We start from the raw sequence: 23,191 nt of genomic DNA on the forward strand, positions 1-23,191 counted from the left end.
TGTCTACTACACTAGTAGGGCCTATCCGGTATCGTGTGTGTATTTGAGTTTTGTCAGACGTGTATCAATCAGATATGATTATTTACGTCTGGGACCGACCTTTAACGTCACCATCCGAAAGACGTGACCAGGGCTCGAACCTCGACCCTCTGCATCAATTTGTAACTTCCCCACAGCTTGGATTACAGGCGCACGCCACAACGAACAGTTAATATCGCCGTTTCCCCCATTTTTTTTGACACAATTAAAGACACCGTAACGATAGCATTTCTAGAAGAAGAAGATGAGTCCTAACGATCAGGGAGTAACAAAATAATGCAGAATGACTCGCAAATTTCTGACATTATCCTTCCTTTGCAAAATCACCTTGTTCTAGATTTGGTTTTGAACAACTACAGAAAGAATTTGAAGATTTGAACCTTGATCAAGTTTCAAACTTTCGCAGTATGGAGGTTCTTTTCTTCGACACGCTAACCCACGAAACGAGTGAGGTGAGTCCACCCAATCAATGAATGACAATGGCAATCGGCAATAAGCTAGCTCCGACGCCTATGCAAGGCGCGGCCGGCGGCGAGGTACGGTGCGGTGCTGATGGAGTAGCCAGAGAATCAGAGATGCGAAGACCAAGTTCAAAGACCAGCTTAGACCAAAAGCTTCGGTCTCTGTTTTGTTGGTTGTTCAGCTGAACTTCATTGGCTTCACTCACCAAATACAGAGACCGAAGTTCTAGCGCGATCTGTACTGGGGACGTTGTTGTTGTTATTTTGAATAGGCAAACTAGTCAGTTTTGACTATTGTTGCCTTATAAATATGCTTTTCTTTTTTTCCAAAATATGATAATTTCTTTGTTCAAATTATGTCAGTTTGAAAAGTAAAAGAAAGAAAGGAAAGAAAAGTTCCCAGGAAATTGTGCAAGACCACCTCTCCTGCCCTGTATTAGTACGTTATCCTGACAAGCCCGCTCGAGGTGCATTTCGAGGGCGTCTCAGGAGTACAAAAAAATTGTATTCCCTATGTCTCTCAAACGTGAGCAGGGGGCGCTCTATCCAATACCTCGTGGAACTTGATTTAAATTCCGCAGGTGCAAATTTATGTCAAATCGATCGGAACCATATCAACATTATTATTTTTTTTAAAACGAAAACATTTATAGTAGAGTAAATACTGACATTTAAGGGCCATGTGATAAAGTGAAAGTGACAATAAAGGTGCACACAAAGATTAATTCGGTGAAAACATCATAAAGAATTACCCCCGAAAAATATGAGTAATTATAAAAACTTTGCTCAGCAAGGTATTCTGGTCACGAAAGTAATAATTTGCTAAAGTTTAGAACTCTTTACTCTTGACTACACCGTGCACCCTGTTAAGATGGTTGCCATCCGGGCAGCCAATTTGAAATCTATGAGTCCTTTTGAAATATCTGATTAGAGCACTTTGTGTCTTAAGTGTGAGATTCTCCACTTTACGTTCCGCATCAGGGATATTGTTAACATTTAATTCAGCAAGTAATAGGGCTTGTTGAATAATAAATTTAGGGCAAACATAAGAAATGGTATATCGTTTCTCTTTCATTACAAAATTCACACAATCCAGTCGTGTGTCTTCCCTTCTTAAAAAGGAAGTCATTTAAACCCAAACCTCCCAAACGTAATCTGTGGATCATTTTTTCACCTCTTTTATCTGTGCAGAGATAATCAAAGGGAGTTTTTTCGGAGACAGCTTTCTGGTATTTTTTTAATTCTGAAGTTGACTTGTCCCATCTCTTCTGCCATTCCTTTCTTGCAAGAACTCTTACAATCTTTTTTGTTTCTTGGATATTCAAACCATTATTAATCTCTATTTCTTGTTTTAGGGCTGCCTTTGCATAGAAGTCAGCCGTTTCGTTTCCACTAACTCCACAGTGGGATGGAATCCACTCAATGCAAATTAATATACCTTTATATTTTAGACAAGTAGCGGTAATTATGATTTCTCTAACGAAATTATCCTCATTGTTTTCCTTCACCGCTTCAATAGCACTCAAAGAATCGGTAAAAATTACCACTTTATTATAAACGTTCAAATTTTCCAACCACTGCAGTGCCAAGACTATGGCGACCAATTCCGATCTATACGATGAAGTAAAATTTTGCATTCTTTTACTTTCGATTACCCGCATAGCAGGCACGTAAAAACAAGCAGAGGCATTGCCGTGCGCCGGGTCTCTAGAACCATCAGTGTAAATATGGAGATTCTCTTTCCAAGTTGTATTAATATACTCCACAGTTGTGTTGTATTGATAAAAAATGTCACTTTTGGACACAAGCTCATGCAGCTTCAATGACACTTCTGGTGGAGAGAGATGCCAAGGAGGCATGGGAGTATAAGACTGAAAAGATTCAGTTGTGTAGAGTATCTCATCTTCCAAAACTCTTAATCCAAAAGGTTTTCGTGCTTTCTTATTTTTTTCGTATTCAAATTGCCAACAGTTCTTCAATGATGATTGGAGTGGATGTTTGGCGTTTTGTCTTATTTTTGCTTTGTAAACCTTGCTAAGCATATATCTTCTCAGATCAAGTGGTAATTCACCAGTATCTACCTGTAAGGATTCCAGGGAGGTGCCCGGTAACGCCCCTGTGCACAGTTTTAAAGCCTGGTATTGAATTGTCAACAAGAAGTTCTTCACATGATCATGAGCTGAATCATATGCTTCTGCTGCATAATCCAACAATGGCCTGATGACCACTTTATAAAAATTCAAAAGGCTTTTATAACTACTTCCCCACTTTGTTCCCACTAGTCTTTTCATTATATTTATTTTCTTTTTTGCTCTTGTTACAATCATATTTATATGTGGTCTCCATGTTAACTTTCTATCCAGTAATACTCCTAAAAATGAATGTTCGTCCTTTTGTGGTAAGGGGACCTCATCTAAATCAATCTGTACACATTTGTTAGTGTTACTAAAAAGCAAAGTAACAGATTTTTCTTTAGAAAGGGTAAAACCCCATCTGTTGAACCACTCATTTAGGATATTCACATAGGTTTGTACTTTTCTTTTTAGAAAATCAATGTTTTTTCCACTTTTCCATATAACACAGTCGTCTGCGTATATAGAAATACTGACAGATTCATCCATTGGTATGTCCGACAACATTAAATTGAAAAGGACGGGACTTAGGGAACTACCCTGCGGTAGCCCTTCATCTATGTCCTGTATACCTGAAAGGTACTTATTTGCCCGGACCTGGAAAGAGCGCCCGCTTAAATAGTTCCATAAGAACTTAACTATGTTGCCTTGGAAACCAAGTTCATTAAGTTTATATATCAAGCCTTCCTTCCATAGTCTATCATAAGCCTTCTCCATGTCAAAGAAAATGGCCAGGGTATGTTCTTTATTCCCAATACTTTTTTGAATGTCATTTTCAAGTTGAGTTATATTGTCCTTAGTGCTTCTTGCCTTTCTAAAAGCACTGTGGCAAGATGGCAATAAACTATGCTTTTCCGTAAACCATACCATTCTTTCTTTGATGATTTTCTCAATTATTTTAATGAAACAGTCATTAAGAGCGATAGGCCTGTAGGAAGAAACGTCTGTAGCTTCCTTATGTGGTTTCAATATTGGGACTATGACGCAATGCTTACACTGGAGGGGAACAATTCCTGTTTCCCATATGTTATTGATTATAGCTAACATTATACCTTTCCCTTTGTGTGAGAGATTTTTATATACTTCATACCCAACGCCATCTTTACCTGGAGAAGACTCTTTACATTTTTTAAAAGATATACTCAATTCGTACATGGTAAAGGGTTCATTAAGGACACAACATTCCTTAGCATCTCCAAAAGATGATATGATATCCTCACATTTTTTAACAATGTCTATTTGTTCAGGGGTAAAAACTTTGCCCTTAAAACTATCGTTTATGTTTTTAAAGTGGTTGGCGAAGGTATCCGCAACGTCATTGCCAGTAACAACGGAACTATTCTCTCTCATGAGAACAATGTTTTTCCTGGGCGAAATACCATCATTATTGATCCTTTTAATCATATTCCAGATCTCGGATACAGACGTAAAACAATCAATGTCTTGACAGTACTTTTCCCAGTAAACCCTTTTGGCTTGCCTTAAAGTTTTCTGGGCAATAGATCTTTTCTTCTTAAAATCCTCCAATAAATCTGGAGGGGGTATTACATAACTTTTCAATTTGCTCCTTGCTCTATTTCTCTCTTTTATTCTAGAGGAACAATCTTTATTCCACCATGGTACTGGGTTTTTCTTGATATACTTGGCAGCTCGAAGTCCTAGTAAATTTTCCAGGGTAATCTTAATTGATTCCATGAAAGTATCGAACTCTATGACCTTGTCTTCTTTCTCTAAGGTATTCCATTGCTCATCAGTTTGCCGCCTAAATTCATCCCAATTTACATTCTTTGTGGATAAAATTGAACTGATTGAATGGGAGTGGTCGATCTTTGTTTGCGTACCATTCCCTTTCAGTATGTTCAACTCACTTAACAATGGATAATGGTCACTTCCAAAACTATTATTCAGGACCTGCCACGTTGCTTTGTTCGCTGTACTGGGAGGGGCTAATGTTAGATCCAAACAAGAAAAATTACCTGTGTGGTAGTCTACTCTAGTGGCACTTCCATCATTTAAGAAAACAAGATTTCTCTCGTTTGCAAAATCTTCCACTACTTTACCATTTGCATCTGTTTTTTTACTGCCCCATAATGTATTATGAGCATTAAAGTCTCCCAATATTACAAAGTTTTTTCCCCTCACATTCTTGAAAAGTTCATTCAGCGAGTCTGTGCTAAGTTTGCTGCAGGGGTTATAGAAATTAACTACATTTAAAACCTCATCATCCAATAAAATTTCTAATGATATTATCTCCAGATCATCGTGTTTAAAAACACTTTTGTAGTTTAGTGAAGAATGGACGTATATAGCGCAACCCCCTCGGGACCCTCCTTTTCTATTCCTATATTCACATATATAGTCTGGTATCTGCATGACTCTCCCCTCTTCTAACCAAGTTTCTTGTACACAAATAATTTCTAAGGGTCTTTTTTGTTGATTCAAAAATCTAATTAACTCATCCCCGTGGCATTCAAGACCCTGTGCATTCCACTGGAGAATGCTGAATGCCACGAGGGTGATCAGACTAGTAGAATAGGCTGCGAATTGACTGTAAATCAACGTCTGAGGGATGTAAACCCAGAGTATCTTTCAAAATATGTGTTATTTCATCAAATGGATTACAGTCAGGCTTTGTTACTATTCTGATTAGTCTAATTATGAAAGAAATAAGTGTGATGTCTGAAGCACCTTTCAAGAAATTACTATGCGTTTGTCCTACATTCTCAGACATTTTACCTGTCACCTCTGTTTTGGTAGAAAATTGCGAATCCGAGACGATTTCCATTTCGGTTTGATCAGAATCTGCATTTCCTTTCTGAGTGTTTACTTTATTGATTGGATTTGTTACTTTTGTTATTTCTGCCTTGTTTACAAGATGTTTTCCCTGCTTAATTTCCTCATTTTGTTCAGAGCGTAGTCTCACTGCTTGTGCATATGAGATATGATTTTGTATTTTAATTTGCTGCACTTCTTGTGCTTCTTTTGAGGCCTCACAACCTTTATAAGCAGCCGAATGGTTACCATTGCAATTTACACATTTGAAGTGTTGTCGCTCCAGCTCGCAATTTTCTACCGAATGTCCTAGGCCACATCTGGGGCACCTTTCCTTAGCACTACACCCACTAGCTAAATGCCCGTATCTTTGGCATTTAAAGCACCTGGGTGCTGGTGGAATATATTCCTTGACTCTTATTTTCTGGAAGCAAAATTCAACATGCTCTGGAACTTGGGGGTAGAGAAGAACAATATTACGGTCTTTAGGGGCTTCAAATCACCCTCAATTCTCTTTTTCATTCTCTCAACCTTCACTACTCTGCTAATTTCTAGCTCCTTCAGAATATCTTCCTCAGAGGTTTCTAGAGAAATTCCAAATATGACCCCTTTCGAGGCGTGGGTTTTTTCCTCTATTTTGACCGGAATATTGCCAATCTCTGGTATCTGAGTTAAGGCTTTACGTTGCTTCTCATTTTTACACTTTACTAAGAGACCCTTCCCACCACGTACAAACTTAATGAAGTCAGGGGGAGACCTGCAAGCCTTTCCAATATCCTTCTTGACAGTCAGTTCATTAACTACACTAAGGTTTTTATTTCTCTCAATGGGTACTAAGAGTACCTTTAGGTGGTCTGCTTTTGTGGCATTTATTCCTATTTTGAAAGGAGTTGACGGCGGTGTGCCAAAGTCGGTATCCGCTGCCAACTCTTCCACATCACTCAAACTTCCCTCTCTCAATCTTTTTTTTGCTAATTTTAGCTTCCTTATAACTTGAAATCCCCCCTCCTCTTCTGGGGGCTTACGCTGAGCTAGATTCTCCGCCATTGTGGTTTGGCGGGAAATTCAAAGTGCAAAGTGCATAAAAGGCCCAAAAATGACAGCTTACCTACTGCAATCCGGAATTTCCTCAAAATAGCAATTGCAAAAAACCAAAGGACTAAATCCAAATTCCTATATATCCAAAATCCTATATATATCCAAAATGAAAAGAAAATGAAAAGGAAGCAACATAGCACAACATAGCACAACTCGCTGGAGCACGTCTCGCACGGTGAACTGCCGCCCAGTGTTTGTGGCCATATGTTTATGTACTTAAGATAAAAAAACGGGGAAGTGAATTTGCGCGACAGCCGAGGTAAGTCACTGTTTTTGTTCCTTTTAACTTCATTTTTCTCCGTTTTTTGGCAATTGATGCCAAGAGGGAATATAAATATGCACTCTGGTCACTATAATTTTCGAAATTTTTATTCATTAAGACAAAAATTGAAAAGCCCCGACGGGGGGATTTTGCATTGCAAGTCCCCTTATGGTGGCTGCACGATAGCGAGCCGTCTGTGTATGAGGAGAAATAAAAAAAAAAATGTTAAAAAAACTCCTCGAAACAGACGGCTGCCAGCTGTCTAAGACCAGCTATGCGTGAGATTTTCTGTGAATCTGAGTGAGATCACAGACATCGTGTACAATGTATATGCATGATATGGGGATAAGCTGTGATAGTTGCGTGAGACTGACATGACAGAGATTTTGAGCCTGAGGGGATGAGTAAGACTCTTAAAGAGTCCAAAAAAAATGCAAAATGCTCGAGTCTCACGCATAATGCGTGAAATTGACGAGTGGATACCATGTAATGTTGTAAGTTAAGAGAAATAACGGGATCGGAGTTCGGTTCGGAAGTTTTGCTCCTAAAATCGAAATCGAATCGGCAGATATTCAAAAACAAAAAAATACATTAAAATTTGTGGGTGGCCGGCACGTGGACAAATGCTGCAAGCTACACTGATGACAGAATTTGTTTTTATCTCCGACAAAAGCGGAGGAAGAAGATGATGAATTGTTTTGATCTCCGACAAAATCGGAGGAAGGAAAAGAAGAAAATGATGATGCAGCGCGTGACATTACCGCCATTCAAACGATAGTCCCCTTCTCTACAACATCGGGGTGATGGCGGAGTCCGTCGTGAACTATTAGAGGTCGCATTACTTAGAGAAAAAGACGCACTACTATCCGAAGTTGTTTACTATGATATTCACCTTCTCTACAATATCGTGATGGCGGAGGTAATCGTAAACTCTTAGAGGTCGCATGACTTACCGAAATAGACGCACTATTATCCAAAGTTGTTTACGATGATATTCACCTATACAACATCGTAGTGAAAGCGGAGGTAATCGTAAGCTCTTAAAGGACGCATAACCTACCAACATAGACGCACTAAAATCTGAAGTTGTTTACAATGATATTCACCTTCTCTACAACATCGTAGTGATGGTGGAGGTAATCGTAAAACTCTTAGAGAGTTTGCATGACACACCGAAAAAGACGCACTTTTATCCTAAGTTTACGATGATATTCACCTCTACAACATCGTAGTGATGGTGGAGGTAATCGTAAACTCTTAGAGGACGCATAGTCGTAAACATGGCGCATGTCAGCGTGTTCAACTAAATTTAATTTTCCTCCGCTTGAGATCAAAACATCATCTTCTTGTTTTTCTTCTTCCTCCGTTTTTGTCGTTGGAGATGAAAACAAATCATAATTTTCTTCTCCTTTCTCTTCTTTTCCTTCCACTGCTTGTGTCCGAAATCAAAAAAACAAATCATCAGCGCATTTTGACGGCAAACATATCGCCACATGTTTTTTGTCTTTTGTTTTGGTTTTTCTTATCCGACTTTTTTCTCACTGGTCAAAAATTGGAGTTCGGAAAAATGTAGAAAAAAAGGGGGAAATCGGTTCAGATCGGGAATTGGAATAAAAATCGGTTACAACATTAATACCATGCGCGACCAAAAAAACATGTGAAAAGCATGTCTTTTAAATTCAAGATACAGTAGGGCACGTTACGTACATAACGTGATAAGGATGTCAAAAACACAAAAATAATGAAAAAAGGGTATCTATTTCGCTAGGATAGTTACGTGTTGAGGGTCAAATTTGCGTGGATGATAAAACAAAATTAAAATGTCCCTTTTGCCCCAAGTGTTTAGAGTCCGATTTGCGCGAGGTGTAGAAGGTGGGGTCGTACTAAACCAAATGATGTTTATAAAGGTAAAACCGACGACCGAAGGACCTGGACAATAAAGTAGTCCTATACTTGTTTAGGAGTTCATTTTAGAAAATATTTGCCAAGAGTATCGTTTTCTTTCCAATACTTGTTAAGGGTAGGGTTTCACAGTACGCCAATACCTGTTAAGGGGTGCATTTTCAGAATATGGAAATTACGTGTTTAGGGTGCTTTTCGAACTCCCTACCCCGAGATTTCTATTTTCCTCAACACGTTCTAGACAGGTGCCAGCCATCTGTTTTGAGGAGTTTTTGTCTCACCTGCGAAGCAAAGTGAGACTATAGGCGCCGCTTTTCCGACGGCGACGGCGGCGGCGTCAACATCAAATCTTAACCTGAGGTTAAGTTTTTGAAATGACGTCATAACTTAGAAAGTATATGGACCTAGTTAATAAAACTTGGCCATAAGGTTAATCAAGTATTACTGAACATCCTATTAGAGTTTCATGTCACATGACCAAGGTCAAAGGTCATTTAGGGTCAATGAACTTAGACCATGTTGGAGGAATCAACATCGAAATCTTAACCTGAGGTTAAGTTTTTGAAATGTCATCATAACTTAGAAAATATATGGACCTAGTTCATGAAACTTGGACATTAAGTTAATCAAGTATCACTGAACATCCTACATGAGTTTCACGTCACATGACCAAGGTCAAAGGTCATTTAGGGTCAATGAACTTTGGCCGAATTGGGGATATCTGTTGAATTCCCATCATAACTTTGAAAGTTTATAGATCTGATTCATGAAACTTGGACACAATAGTAATCAAGCATCACTGAAAATTTTGTGCAAGTTTCAGGTCTCATGATAAAGGTCAAAGGTCATTTAGGGTCAATGAACTTTTGCCGAATCGGGGGTATCTGTTGAATTACCATCATAACTTTGAAAGTTTATTGGTCTAGTTCATTAAACTTGGACATTAGAGTAATCAAGTATCACTGAACATCCTGTGCGCGTTTCAGGTCACATGACCAAGGTCAAAGGTCAATGAACTTTGGCCGAATTGGGTGTATCTGTTGAATTACCATCATAACTTTGAAAGTTTATGGATCTGATTCATGAAACTTGTACATAAGAGTAATCAAGTATCACTGAACATCCTGTTCCAGTTTCAGGTCACATGATCAAGGTCAAAGGTCATGTAAGGTCAATGAACCTTGGCCATGTCGAGGTTTTTTGTTGAATAACCATCATATCTCTCTAAGTTTATTGGTCTAGTTCATAAAAAGTGGACATAAGAGTAACCATGTATCACTGAACATCTTGTGCGAGTTAGAGTAGTATTCAAAGTCAGCACTGCTGCTATATTGAACCGCGTGATGCAGGTGAGACGGCCAGAGGCATTCCACTTGTTTAACATTTTTTAAGCTTGTGAGATAAGAAAAAGAATGGTGCATAAATCAACTCATGATGTCAAATATTGACAGATATTTCTGTTTAAACGGAAGAATGTGCTGATTTTTTAACAGCAAAAAGTAGATTTTCATAACTTACACAAAATGCAACGAATGGGACTGTATAATACTTCTTTTTAAAGTGCAATGTGCTACTATGCGGGGCAAGGCATGCCTTGAATTATACATCATTTTATTCATAAAACTTCTCAGTTTCTCATGGTATGGTGAGACTACCACATATCGACCACCTCTTTTGAAACCGACCACCTTGCGCGCGTTAAAATTATTGCGTATTACATGTACAAACGATACGCGCGGGAGAGTAGGCGCAGTGTCCATAGAAACGGTAAGAATCAATTTTACGAGAGAAAAAGAAGCAACAAAAAGTAAAAATTTAGTAGAATTAATCAAAATTGTATTGACCAGACCCAAATCGTGCTGAAAAACCAAGAAATCCGATAGGAAACGGCCTTAGAACAAATATTCGTCGTCAATCGTCGAATCATGTGCCGTAGCTCGCAGAGGAAATAGTGAGATGATCATTTAGCATGTTGACATCAGAGAACTGATTTGAAAGAGTAAAAATATTTCGCCACCTCGACAAGAATCGGCCGTTACATGTTGCTTAGTGTATCGCGGGTGGTCGGTTTCAAAAGACGGGTGCAAATGAGCAAATGTAAAATCGTATTCGTTGTTCGTCGATATACAGGCGGATTGAATCGGAGTCGCCGACCGAAACATGGGAATCTGATCTGCTCAATTTCACAAATGAGACGAAAACTGGGTAAAATTGATGAATATTTTCGCAGATATGATGCTTTGAAGATTAGGTGGTCGATAAGGGGTAGTTCCAACCATATAGGTTTCTAGGTTTTTGTCTCACCTGCGAAGCAAAGTGAGACTATAGGCGCCGACGGCGGCGGCGTCAACATCAAATCTTAACCTGAGGTTAAGTTTTTGAAATGACGTCATAACTTACAAAGTATATGGACCTAGTTAATAAAACTTGGCCATAAGGTTAATCAAGTATTACTGAACATCCTATTAGAGTTTCATGTCACATGACCAAGGTCAAAGGTCATTTAGGGTCAATGAACTTAGACCATGTTGGAGGAATCAACATTGAAATCTTAACCTGAGGTTAAGTTTTTGAAATGTCATCATAACTTAGAAAATATATGGACCTAGTTCATGAAACTTGGACATAAGGTTAATCAAGTATCACTGAACATCCTGCATGAGTTTCACGTCACATGACCAAGGTCAAAGGTCATTTAGGGTCAATGAACTTTGGCCGAATTGGGGATATCTGTTGAATTCCCATCATAACTTTGTAAGTTTATGGATCTGATTCATGAAACTTGGACATAATAGTAATCAAGCATCACTGAATATTTTGTGCAAGTTTCAGGTCTCATGATTAAGGTCAAAGGTCATTTAGGGTCAATGAACTTTGGCCGAATCGGGGGTATCTGTTGAATTACCATCATAACTTTGAAAGTTTATTAGTCTAGTTCATTAAACTTGGACATATGAGTAATCAAATATCACTGAACATCCTGTGCGCGTTTCAGGTCACATGACCAAGGTCAAAGGTCAATGAACTTTGGCCGAAGTGGGTGTATCAGTTGAATTACCATCAAAACTTTGAAAGTTTATGGATCTGATTCATGAAACTTGTACATAAGAGAAATCAAGTATCACTGAACATCCTGTTCGAGTTTCAGGTCACATGATCAAGGTCAAAGGTCATGTAAGGTCAATGAACTTTGGCCATGTTGGGGTTTTTTGTTGAATAACCATCATATCTCTGTAAGTTTATTGGTCTAGTTCATAAAAAGTGGACATAAGAGTAACCATGTATCACTGAACATCTTGTGCGAGTTAGAGTAGTATTCAAAGTCAGCACTGCTGCTATATTGAACCGCGTGATGCAGGTGAGACGGCCAGAGGCATTCCACTTGTTGAAATGTCATCATAACTTAGAAAATATATGGACCTAGTTCATGAAACTTGGACATAAGGTTAATCAAGTATCACTGAACATCCTGCATGAGTTTCACGTCACATGACCAAGGTCAAAGGTCATTTAGGGTCAATGAACTTTGGCCGAATTGGGGATATCTGTTGAATTCCCATCATAACTTTGAAAGTTTATGGATCTGATTCATGAAACTTGGACATAATAGTAATCAAGCATCACTGAACATCCTGTGCAAGTTTCAGGTCTCATGATTAAGGTCAAAGGTCATTTAGGGTCAATGAACTTTGGCCGAATCGGGGGTATCTGTTGAATTACCATCCTAACTTTGAAAGTTTATGGATCTGATTCATGAAACTTGTACATAAGAGTAATCAAGTATCACTGAACATCCTGTTCGAGTTTCAGGTCACATGATCAAGGTCAAAGGTCATGTAAGGTCAATGAACTTTGGCCATGTTGGGGTTTTTTGTTGAATAACCATGATATCTCTGTAAGTTTATTGGTCTAGTTCATAAAAAGTGGACATAAGAGTAACCATGTATCACTGAACATCTTGTGCGAGTTAGAGTAGTATTCAAAGTGAGCACTGCTGCTATATTGAACCGCGTGATGCAGGCGAGACGGCCAGAGGCATTCTACTTGTTCCTCCTCTAATGGCTTCATATTTGTTTTATACATGGGTGCACAGACAGATACAAATTCTGAAAGTGGCATTTTCACCGAACTCCCTACCCCGAGATTTCTATTTTCCTCAACACGTTCTAGACAGGTGCCAGCCATCTGTTTTGAGGAGTTTTTTAACATTTTTTAATTTTTTTATTTCTCCTCGTACACAGACGGTTCACTATCGTGCAGTCACCATTAGGGGGTTAACAATGCAAAATCCTCCTGACGGGCTCATCGATTTTTGTCGTTATTTCATAAAAATGTATAAAAAGAACTGGACCGAAATAGGGATAATATTCCATTTTTGCCTGAAATGCACCAAAGCAGGAAAAAATAAACTGAAAAGGGGGAAAAAACAGTGACTTATTTCGGCTGTCGCGCAACTACCACTTCCCTGGTTGATCTGAACTTATAAACATATGGTCATGGAGTCCCTGTACAGAACTTCGGTCTCTTGGTGAGCTGAGTGGAACAACCAAACAGAGACCAAAGCTTTTGGTCTACTTCTAAAGGATCTAACGTTAGATCTATATCTAAATTTTGTAAATAGGATACAATTTCATTTCTGACATTTCTACAATATTGGTTCCTTTTTAAACAAGAATTGAAATGTTAGACTATGCCAATTTTTTTTTTACAAATTATTTTTACTAATTTGTGGTAAATATTCTGAAGATCCTTACCCAAGAAGAAAATATCACTAAAATCATAAATACGAAAATCCTGACATGTTTTCCGAACACCTCTTGATTTCGCCACCCAATGTTGAAGGGGATCTAAAGCTACGCACTTGATTTATTATGCTAAGAAATAGTATTTCCTCTGCTTTCACTTGAAAAATATGTTCATATTATTATAGGAAAATATGAAATTAAAGTGAATATAACACTAAAATTCCAAAGGCCAGTACTCTGAAGTCAGGTTTAACTTAAACTCGAGTATAAAGTTGTGGTTTAAGTATGGATAACTAAAATTGTGACAAATCACTAACAGTAAAGATATCATATTTCAGCTCATTTGACTCTCAAATCATCCCCCATTGTCTAGGAAGTATGAATAAGATGATTGTCTTCACCATCAAAGAATCGGGAAAGAGCACAGTAAACATAAGAAATCACAATATAATAATAATTTTGACACTTTTGACTCCCCATAATTTTAGCACAGAGTTAAACCATGTCTAAGCTAAGCCCGGCTTCAGAATACAGGTCAAAGAGTTGCTGGTTTTCTTTGCATTTAGTGATTTTTTGCAGCCTCTGTAGAAAAAAAATGAATAGGAATCTTAATGTCACTCCGCAGTCCCAGCTTCACACACACAGTGTGTCTTTTGCAATTGATATTGCATGCACAATGATGCTTTACATGCTGGTTCCCATTTCAGCGAGTAGAGTAATCTAGTGTTCCTGCTGAAATGGGAAGCAGTGTGGAAAATTCTCCATAGAGTTTTACACACTGGTTCCCATTTTCAAGAGTATTCATAGTTTATAAGTGAGATTATTTCATCAGTGACGATTCTTAGAGATAAATCTCACTAGTAGTAAACTGTCTTCATTTACTCGTGAAAATGGGAACCAGCATGTACAATTCTGGAGAATTTTCCATAGCTTGTTTCTGTTTTGAAGAGTAGATAAAGACAGATTACTAATGAGATTTATTTCATCAGTAGTGATTCTGATGAAATAAATATATCTTGTAAACTGTCTTTTTCTACCCATTACATAAGAACCAGCTATGGAAAATTGTCCAGAATTGTACAAGCTGGTTCCAATTTTCACGAGTTTTGTTAAAATGATTCATCTCCATATATATATATCGTTTGTGATTCTTTTAATGAATCGATTTTGTAATCATTTTTTCATTCAACATTGTGAAAGTGGCAGAGTGGTTTTGAAGAGCAGGGAAATGCAGGGTAGTCGGATTAATCACAAAATTATAATTTCACATTTGACTAATCAAACCCTTGCGCAGAATTGCTGATGTCATCTGAAAACTTTGAAATCTGAGCCCAATGAATATTGTGTGAGGAAAAAGGGAACCAGTTGTGCGAAGAGCTTCACTTTGTAAACAAAGCAATTTGCATCATTTCTTTTGAAAATCGCTGAAGCATGGATTCTTTATAATATTGTGCTGAAAGGAGGTACAACTTTGATTTAGTGAACAGTTCCCAAAAGCACAGAATGGCCATTCTGTTTGGTGATAGGCCCAATGAATTTCTATGAATGATGGAAATTTAAAAGAAAAAGCCCAGCCCAACAATCAACAAAATAAAATTAAGTCTAACGTTAGGTTAGGTCTAGATGGAACGTTAACGTCCAAACTAAATCCTGTGTGGAAAAAATTGTAATGTAACTGGGCGGTTGCTTGTGTTTCCTTGAATTTGAAAGACAGATTTTTGGTTAGTTTTATTTCGAAAAGAAAAGTCAGAATTAGATCTCGGTTTATGGGGTCAAAATCAAAGATTTTCCTGTGGTAAGTGACAATGCATGTTGTAAAATATTAAGATTGGTGTGTGTTGTGTGAGAAGAATATGCAGAAACATGAAGTTGACTTTGAATCTCAGCACTGACCCAATTTTGGACACGATAGGGATTTTACAGATTTTTATATTCTTGTTTGAGATAAGCGATTGTCTTACATCTTTGAGACTAAGTCATATTGTGCTTAATTTCAAGCCTTTTGAGTTTTTATCTGATATCTGTCTTTATTGTAGGAGGTGAACATGGATCTGGTAAGGTTTTCCATGCCTGTATGTATCCATGAAGTGAGGGTGATACCCAGGGGGTTTAGCATCCATCCTAGCATTCATGATGAAACTGGAATAGGGTAAGTTCATTCTAAACTAGTCAAAATTTCAAAAAATCTATAGCCTTTGCCCCAACTTTAATTGAAAAAAATACATGTTGCTTTATGAGTGAACTATGAAATTTCCTATTCATTTTATAACTTTTTGTAAGCAAAACTTAGCATTATTAGATATACATGTACATCACATGGAAAATGCTTGTGCGTGGCACCTGAAAGTGTGTTGGGAGTTTATGTTGAAATGTGATTCTTTGGAATAAATACAGTGTGATTATTTTGTTAAATGAAAAGGATATTTAGTATCACTAAATCATTAATCATTGATTAACCAGAGAATGTGAATGTCAAGTTTATCATATAGAAATAAGAATGTAGTTTCATGTAAAAGTAAAAGAAAAATGCAAAAAATTAAATTTGGACTAAAAATTCAACAAAATTCAGATAATTGGCTTTACAATATACAATGTCACTTGAAAGGTTATTTTCATTTGCATAATTTCAGTACAGAGCTAGGAAAAAGCCAGAGGCTGTTTTTATGCTAACTTGCTTATAAAGAGTCAATGATGTATTTGCTCTTTATCATGGAGTGTCGCCTATGAGGAACTTGTTGCATAAAAGCTGCAGGAAATGCCATTGCATTTCAAGACAAAATAATGAGATATCCAGTGACAGCAAGAAAATCACACATGCTCTCTTTAGAGCTGTGCTTGCACTTCACAAATTTAATTGAATTATGATTCTTATTATTCTTCATTTCGATTTTCAGGCAAACCAGTCCTCACAGCTTTAAGTTGGAAACCTTTGTTCACAAGATGAAGAGTTCCAGTGCAATTTTTGAGAGGCTCGGCACCTTGGAGTACAAGGAGGGTAGTGACATTCAGATCATCCCTAAAAATCAGGTAAAATCTCAGATCTAATTCTGTTCAATTGTTATATAGCAGCTCTGTTCATGGATGCATGCGATTCATATGAAATTTGAGAAAATCAATTCCCCCAAGTTCCATTAATTGACAAGTGTGAATCTGACGAACATGTTTGAATTCTTGTTTTGTCCAACTTGACGCAGTCAGACCGCAGGTCCCTATGCTAATGAGCAAAAAGGCCAGATTCATCCAAATCATCTCGTGGTTGAATCCTCCTCCTTGCAAAATCTCGTGATTCGTGAGATTTTCTTTCTCTAAGAATTTACCTATTTTAACCTCAAGTTAAATGAAATATTATTGCACCATCAGATAGAGTAAAAGTTACTCTTTCATATTGGTCATTTATTTTGTATACAATATTTTGTTAAATAAGTAAATTTCTGGCCTGAAAGTGTGCCTCAAAACTGAATTTTCTTCCTCTGTTTTCTTTTGCAAATTGTACAAAACTTTTTATTTTGAGCCTCAATGATATATATATCACCATAAAGCTGAACTTCTGTACTTTCTCACAATGCCACTCTTGATATGCGGCATCTTTTAATCGGGTCAAGATCACACTTTTCCCACCAAGGTACAAGACGAGATTTCTGAAATTTTCTACTTGCATGAAATCCAGAGTTCTGATTGGCTGGATAAGGTTCACAGAACAACAGGCGCGGGGTATTTGAGGAGATTACCACATGGGAAGTGTGACCTTCCCACGAACCCAGGCACTGGAACCATTGGAATTTGCCACTGGGTGGTCTCTTTGACCAATCAGAGTGCAGTATTCTTGTTTTCAAACTGCTTTATGTACTTGGCAAAGGAAAAGTGTGATCTTGACCTGATTAAACCAATTCTTATTTTGAAACCTATATCATTTCAAAGCATACATATTCACCTTTATCATGATATAAAAATCATGTGGGCTCAAACATAAATAAAGTGTGAAAAAAGCAGCTTTTGTCAGATGAAAATATTTATTTTGTAGCATATTTTAGATCAAAATTTTCACCTATATTACAAAATTTTTGAATAAATCCAAACACATGACCTGAAAGAATGATTCTTCTTCTTTACAATGATACCAAATTCATGAAATTCGATGCACAATTAGAGCAGCAATGACTGAATGAAAAGAGGTGTTTCGGTCCGCATCAAGCTCATTAAATATGCAAAACAACTCAAGTCATGAATATCACTTGGATGAAAGAAGCCACTTTCTTGGGACCTGCGGTCTGACTGGACATGGTCACTATTTTCAGCAATTACAGAACTTACAAAAACTTTGCCTTGTCTCCTATTTATAGAATTCTCCACACATTTAATTTGCATGAAATTATATTTGAAGGAAAATAATGAATGTGTGGCCTTATGAGTTATTTTCAGTATTATCATTGCATCAAGGAAATTAAATAAAATCATAACAGAATGTGCTACTGATGTATATCATTTATTTTCTTTAATGTTATGATTATATTTGATACATTCATTTCATATATGAATATATTTCCTATATTATTGTGTGAATTAACATCACGGGCATAAATCTGTGATGTCATGCTTTTCAAGTTGGGGTGGGAGACGGAACAACAGATCACCCCCCTCCCGAACAATCTACTTTAGGCGTGACGCAAGGATTTACGCCAGTGATTAACATGATTATTTTGAGTTGATAATTACCGTAATTATGTATATTTGTTAAGCTAAACTGAGATTAAGTGATGCGTTCTATATATGCTATATTGTGAAGCGCATTGTAATTTTGATTGAATAATGTAACTCCTACCTGCAGGTTGCGACTGAGAGCATGGTGGTTAGGGGGCGGTATGGACGGCTTACCCTCATGGTCCTAGGTATGCTAGTTTCAAGGGGTAAAGAACCAGAGAGGTCCCCTTCTCCTCCTCCCCCACCACCGCCTCCACCACCAAAACAGGTTCCTCAACCTAATAAAAGGCCAAGTAAGTCAATTTGATTTTCTTGCTCTGTAGACTATAAGTTTTTGATCTGAAGGTTCATATTTAGTTGTTTGATTGTTTAGTCTGCTGATTATTTGAAAATTTGAGTATACTGTCTTTAGCATTTCCGCAGTTTTACACAATAATGAAGGACTGCAGAATATATAAAATATTATGCATATGATAATTCTGTCAAAATTATTCCCTTTAGGGAGACAATCGAAATTGAAAGTTGTTTGAAAGGAAAAGGAAAAAAAAATATAGAAGCATATAGGTGATCACTTGGTGATGAGATTGTGATGTTTTTTATTTGTCTTCTTTTACACAGCTTATGTAATTACCAGAGTCAGATTTTCCCTTCAGTAATGTATAATTTGTTTTTATTGTATTGTTTGTAACATATGTTATTATTATTATTTACTTTTGAGAAATGGCCTTTATTCTCTTCTTTGAACTGCTACTCATGAAATTTTTGTGCATATTTTGGCAATCACATAAAATGATTTTTCCTTCTGACATGCTTTATGTTCAGAGTACCTAGTTATCATGTGAGTAAATTGGGGTGTAGTTTTATATTTAAAATTTTAATTTGATGAGGGACACATTGACATAAAGGAAACTGTTGGTTTATCGTGAACTTTTTGAAAATCTTTCAGTTGAGGCTGTCATCTCTCCTGAACCACCCATGCCCCACCCAGCCCCTGACCAATCTAAACCAGCAGAGTGGGATTCCTGGAGCCATGAACAGGATGCAAAGAGACCCAGGTACACTGAACCACCACCTCCTGAACCCGTACCGGAGCCAGTTCACATACCAGCCCCAAACCCCATGCCTCAACCCCTCCCACCTCCCAAGAAGGGGCCCAGGACTCCATCGCCACCCCACCCGGCATCGGGTGGAGTCGAGACGTGGGAGGAACCCTCAAAGGTTGACGAGAGAAAAGGACACATGTGGCCAAGGGATGAGGGGGAGGGAAGAGGGGACTGGAAAAGCACGGATCCTTGGGTGATACCACCAGCGGCAGAGGGAGCCGGACCCGCTCCAGAGCATGGGGACGGAGGCGAGGGATGGGAGTTGACCGACACCTGGGAGCCTGAATGGGAAGAAGGGAACGAAGATGTTTGGGAAGGGGAAAGGGTGCAGAGAGGTCATCGTGGACCCAGGACACCACCGGGAGAACCCGATCATTCCTCCTCGGACTATTTGGAGGGAGGAGGGAGGGAGGAAGGAGACAAGGTTGAAAGGCCTGGAGCAGGAGTTGATGACGACGAAGATGAAGAAGGAAGGAGGAGAGAGGAGGAGGCTGAACTGTTTGAACCTCTTTCTCCTGAGGAAGTGCCATCACAGAGAAGGAGGTATCCACGTCAGGATGTTGAAGCCATGGGAGAAGGTTTGTGTGTTATATGTAAATAATGAATTTAATTGAATGTGTTTGATCCTCCACGTGTACTCTGTCCAGCAGCATAATGAGGCAAAAATTAGCTGTCTGAACTTTAGAAGTGGTATATACTATCTTGGAATATGTTGCATGGAAGCTAGAAAAATCTATACATTTCATATAAATTATGTGTCTTGGATTAGGCATAAAAGTCAAATGGCCTGTACTAAAATCTACATCTGTAATAAAGATGATGACTACATGTTATACTATTATGGAGCGTTACAGCCCTCTGGATTTGTCTACAGACTTTGAAACAGAGGTCATGGGTTTGAATCCCAGCCATGTTGTAATTTCCTTTAGCAAGAAATTGATCACCATTGTGCTGCACTGGTGAATGCATATATGAGGTAAATGGATACAAGGCATGATCGACTTATTGATTGCGCCAAGCACTTTGAACAGCAGCCAGAGCTAAATCCAGGCTAATATACCATGCGCAATTTGATGGACAACTAGATAATCATTCCTTTATTTGCCTTGTACTATATCTGTTAGGAGAGAGACAGTCCGCTCAAGAAAATGATGACACAGATAGTGTAGGACAGGGCTATGAGGATATCTTGAGCGATGAGGAAGCGCTGGAAGACAGTGTGGATAGCTTACGTGGTCTCCTTTTGGCTGGGGTTGACCTTGGTGGGCTTGAAGATGAATCCTGGCCGGAGATACAGTCCTTTGACCCCTTTCAACATGAACTGGTGCCTCTCAAGGTATGTACTTCCTGTTTGATAGAACTTTTTCATCATAACCAAATTCTAGTTTAAATAAACATTCTTTTTTTTCCATTTGACATATATTTAACATCAAATGGTTTCATAAATTTGTGAAAGGGAGAGAAAGCAATATTTTTCTCTAAGTTTGTTTTTTAAAAAGAATATGTAGACTCTATGAGACAAATAGCTTGTAGTAGAAACACCATTTACACAATATAGCATAAAAATAATACACATGAAAGAGCCTAATTGTGAGGAGAGGATAGTACATGGAAGTGGAAAAAAGGAGGACAATGGAAGAGGGAGAGTCTGTAATGCACATATACCAAGGATAGAGATTGTGATGACGAATTAATCGGCAGGATATTGGGAGAATTCTTGACAATATGCAAGTACATTTAAAACAGGGGGATATTAGAAAGAATGTGATGATTGTCATGATGATAATGGTGATGATGATAAGGATGATCTGTGTGATGGTGATTTCGTCAAATGTCAGTATTTATTACATACTAAATGGTAAGGAGGAAAGGGTTCATGGTGTATCGGAATGTTCCTTGAATGTGGATCTCATTGTCTGAATCTGGGTCCCGTCACTACACCAATGTCCTTTTGGCTAGTCGTGAATCAACATTTGCCATTTACCACTTTCTACTTAAATTTCATGTCCTTTGCCTTTGATTGTATTGAAGAATGTATGAATATTGTCAGTGTAACATTGTTAAAACCTTGCATTTGAGAATTTAGAGGGCAGCTGAGAAGAAGCTGTATCATATGGCGATGTTTGTAACCTAGGCTAGTATTATTTGAAAACTAGTCTCCTAATTCCTGCAGAGAACTCATTCTGTGCAAGTGAAGGTTGCAAAAAAAGAAACTACAATCAAGGATTTTCTGAGTTGTTCTTAAAACTTATGGACTTTGAGATAAAAGGTGTTAAATGCCCAGCAATGTTGATAACAATATATATCAGTGACTTAATAAGTGCGGACTACGTATATTTGGTTTGAAGTTTATGTATTTTTCAAGATACATACCACTTTGTTTGACGGTAATTATGAAGAAAACAATTTTATATTTGTTTTGTAGACGTTCAGTGACCTTGATATGACGAATTATGAGAAGCTGAAGCAGAAGACTGAGGACCAGCCCAGCGATGTACCCAATGAGACCACAGTCATTCAAGATATAGTTACCGAATTCAAAGATTCAGACCACAATGCAAAGTAAGAAAGCTTTGTGCGATAAGTCCTAGTCACAAAAAGCATCCTACACAACCTCTCCTAAATTTTTCCTTAGAATAAAATACTGGTACATTAGATCTCATACTTTTTTTCATATTAGTTGACAAATTAAGTCCATAAAGAGTGTCTGAACCCTAAAGTGTGATATTTTGACCTTCATTTCTGGATTAAAAGCATAATACTATTCCATTAAATTGTACAGTTTTAAAAAAAATTAACTATACAATTTTCTTGATTATGACATGGACAACAAGCATGCCTGTTTTTGGCTGGATCACAGGCTTGACAGCCGAGATCATGAACCAAGGTCACCAGATATGTGTCCTGTTGACTGGCCTTCACGTTGTTCTCATAGGCCTTCTAGATTTGTTGTGCCTTTTTAAAAATTTTCCCATTGTTTCTCTGATATATACAAATATGCCTCATGAAAAATGGCCTTGTCCTTTAAATATCAAAACTCAAGACCTTATTGGGATGTGTTGGATGTGTGTCATTTAAGTGACAAAGCTCCAATCAATAATATAAAGAAAGTTGATCAAAAAATAAAAAGACCACTCAATATTGCATCGTTTCGCCAGTTATCGATTGGCTTCTTCAAGCCAATGATGATCCCGCTGAAGAGGAGGCCCTTTATTTGTTAGAAATTGTGCAGATTCTGTTTGCACTGGAGTATATCTAGCGCGCAAAAGACGGCTTGGAATCTTTAATAATTTACATCAATATATTTGTCACGAATACGATGAGGATTATGTGAGATTATGCAGAAATTACGTAATGATGGCAAGAAAAATTATGAATTTTAAGAGCATTTATGATCGAAATATAACATGACTTCAGAGTTTCTCCCTTTTCACTCTGTCACCATTCATAGATGGGTGTCGGCTCTTGAAGATCTCCCCTCCCACTTTGACCCTGGCTTGGCCTATGTCAGTCAAGACACTCTGGACGCCATCATTAGCTGGACCCTAGAGGCACTGGACTACCAGGTAGCCATGAAGCAGACCTTGGCAGTCAACATCAGACAGCTGAAGGCTGGCATGAAGCTGACGTGTCACTTGTGTGAACTGGGGCCATCTGTCTCTGAAATCTTTGTGGTAAGAGAGATTGCCAATCACTGAGATAAACAATGAGGACTGCTGGATATCACTTTGTGAATTATTTTGTCAGACTTGGACTCATAATGGTTTTAGTAGCTTGTAAGAGTTTTCTGACAAATTTCCTCATGAAATATTTTTTCTTACCAGAAAGCCATTACTCTCATGTATATACATTGGCAATACATGAAAGAACTGCTTTTGGAAATGTTTCATTAAACTACTACGATTTGCTAAGATACAAATGACTTTATAAATGCTATAATGTGAAGTTCTATATCTCACGTCCTAAGTTTTTCTTGATG

General features: G+C 37.9%; 1 protein-coding gene across 1 annotated transcript in view; it reads left to right on the forward strand.

The window, feature by feature from the left end:
- The first annotated feature begins 252 nt into the window (after nt 1–252).
- Nucleotides 253–23,191, forward strand: part of LOC121407769 (protein virilizer homolog) — a 54,164-nt gene continuing 31,225 nt past the window's right edge. The window contains exons 1-8 of the mRNA XM_041598966.1: nt 253–491; nt 15,448–15,560; nt 16,306–16,438; nt 18,237–18,402; nt 19,056–19,790; nt 20,337–20,548; nt 21,638–21,774; nt 22,664–22,886. Of these exons, the coding sequence (XP_041454900.1) occupies nt 447–491; nt 15,448–15,560; nt 16,306–16,438; nt 18,237–18,402; nt 19,056–19,790; nt 20,337–20,548; nt 21,638–21,774; nt 22,664–22,886 (1,764 nt within the window). The 5' untranslated portion in view covers nt 253–446. The remainder of the gene's footprint in view (nt 492–15,447; nt 15,561–16,305; nt 16,439–18,236; nt 18,403–19,055; nt 19,791–20,336; nt 20,549–21,637; nt 21,775–22,663; nt 22,887–23,191) is intronic.

The sequence above is a fragment of the Lytechinus variegatus genome, chromosome 2 (genome assembly GCF_018143015.1).
Source record: "Lytechinus variegatus isolate NC3 chromosome 2, Lvar_3.0, whole genome shotgun sequence".
NCBI lineage: Eukaryota > Metazoa > Echinodermata > Echinoidea > Temnopleuroida > Toxopneustidae > Lytechinus > Lytechinus variegatus.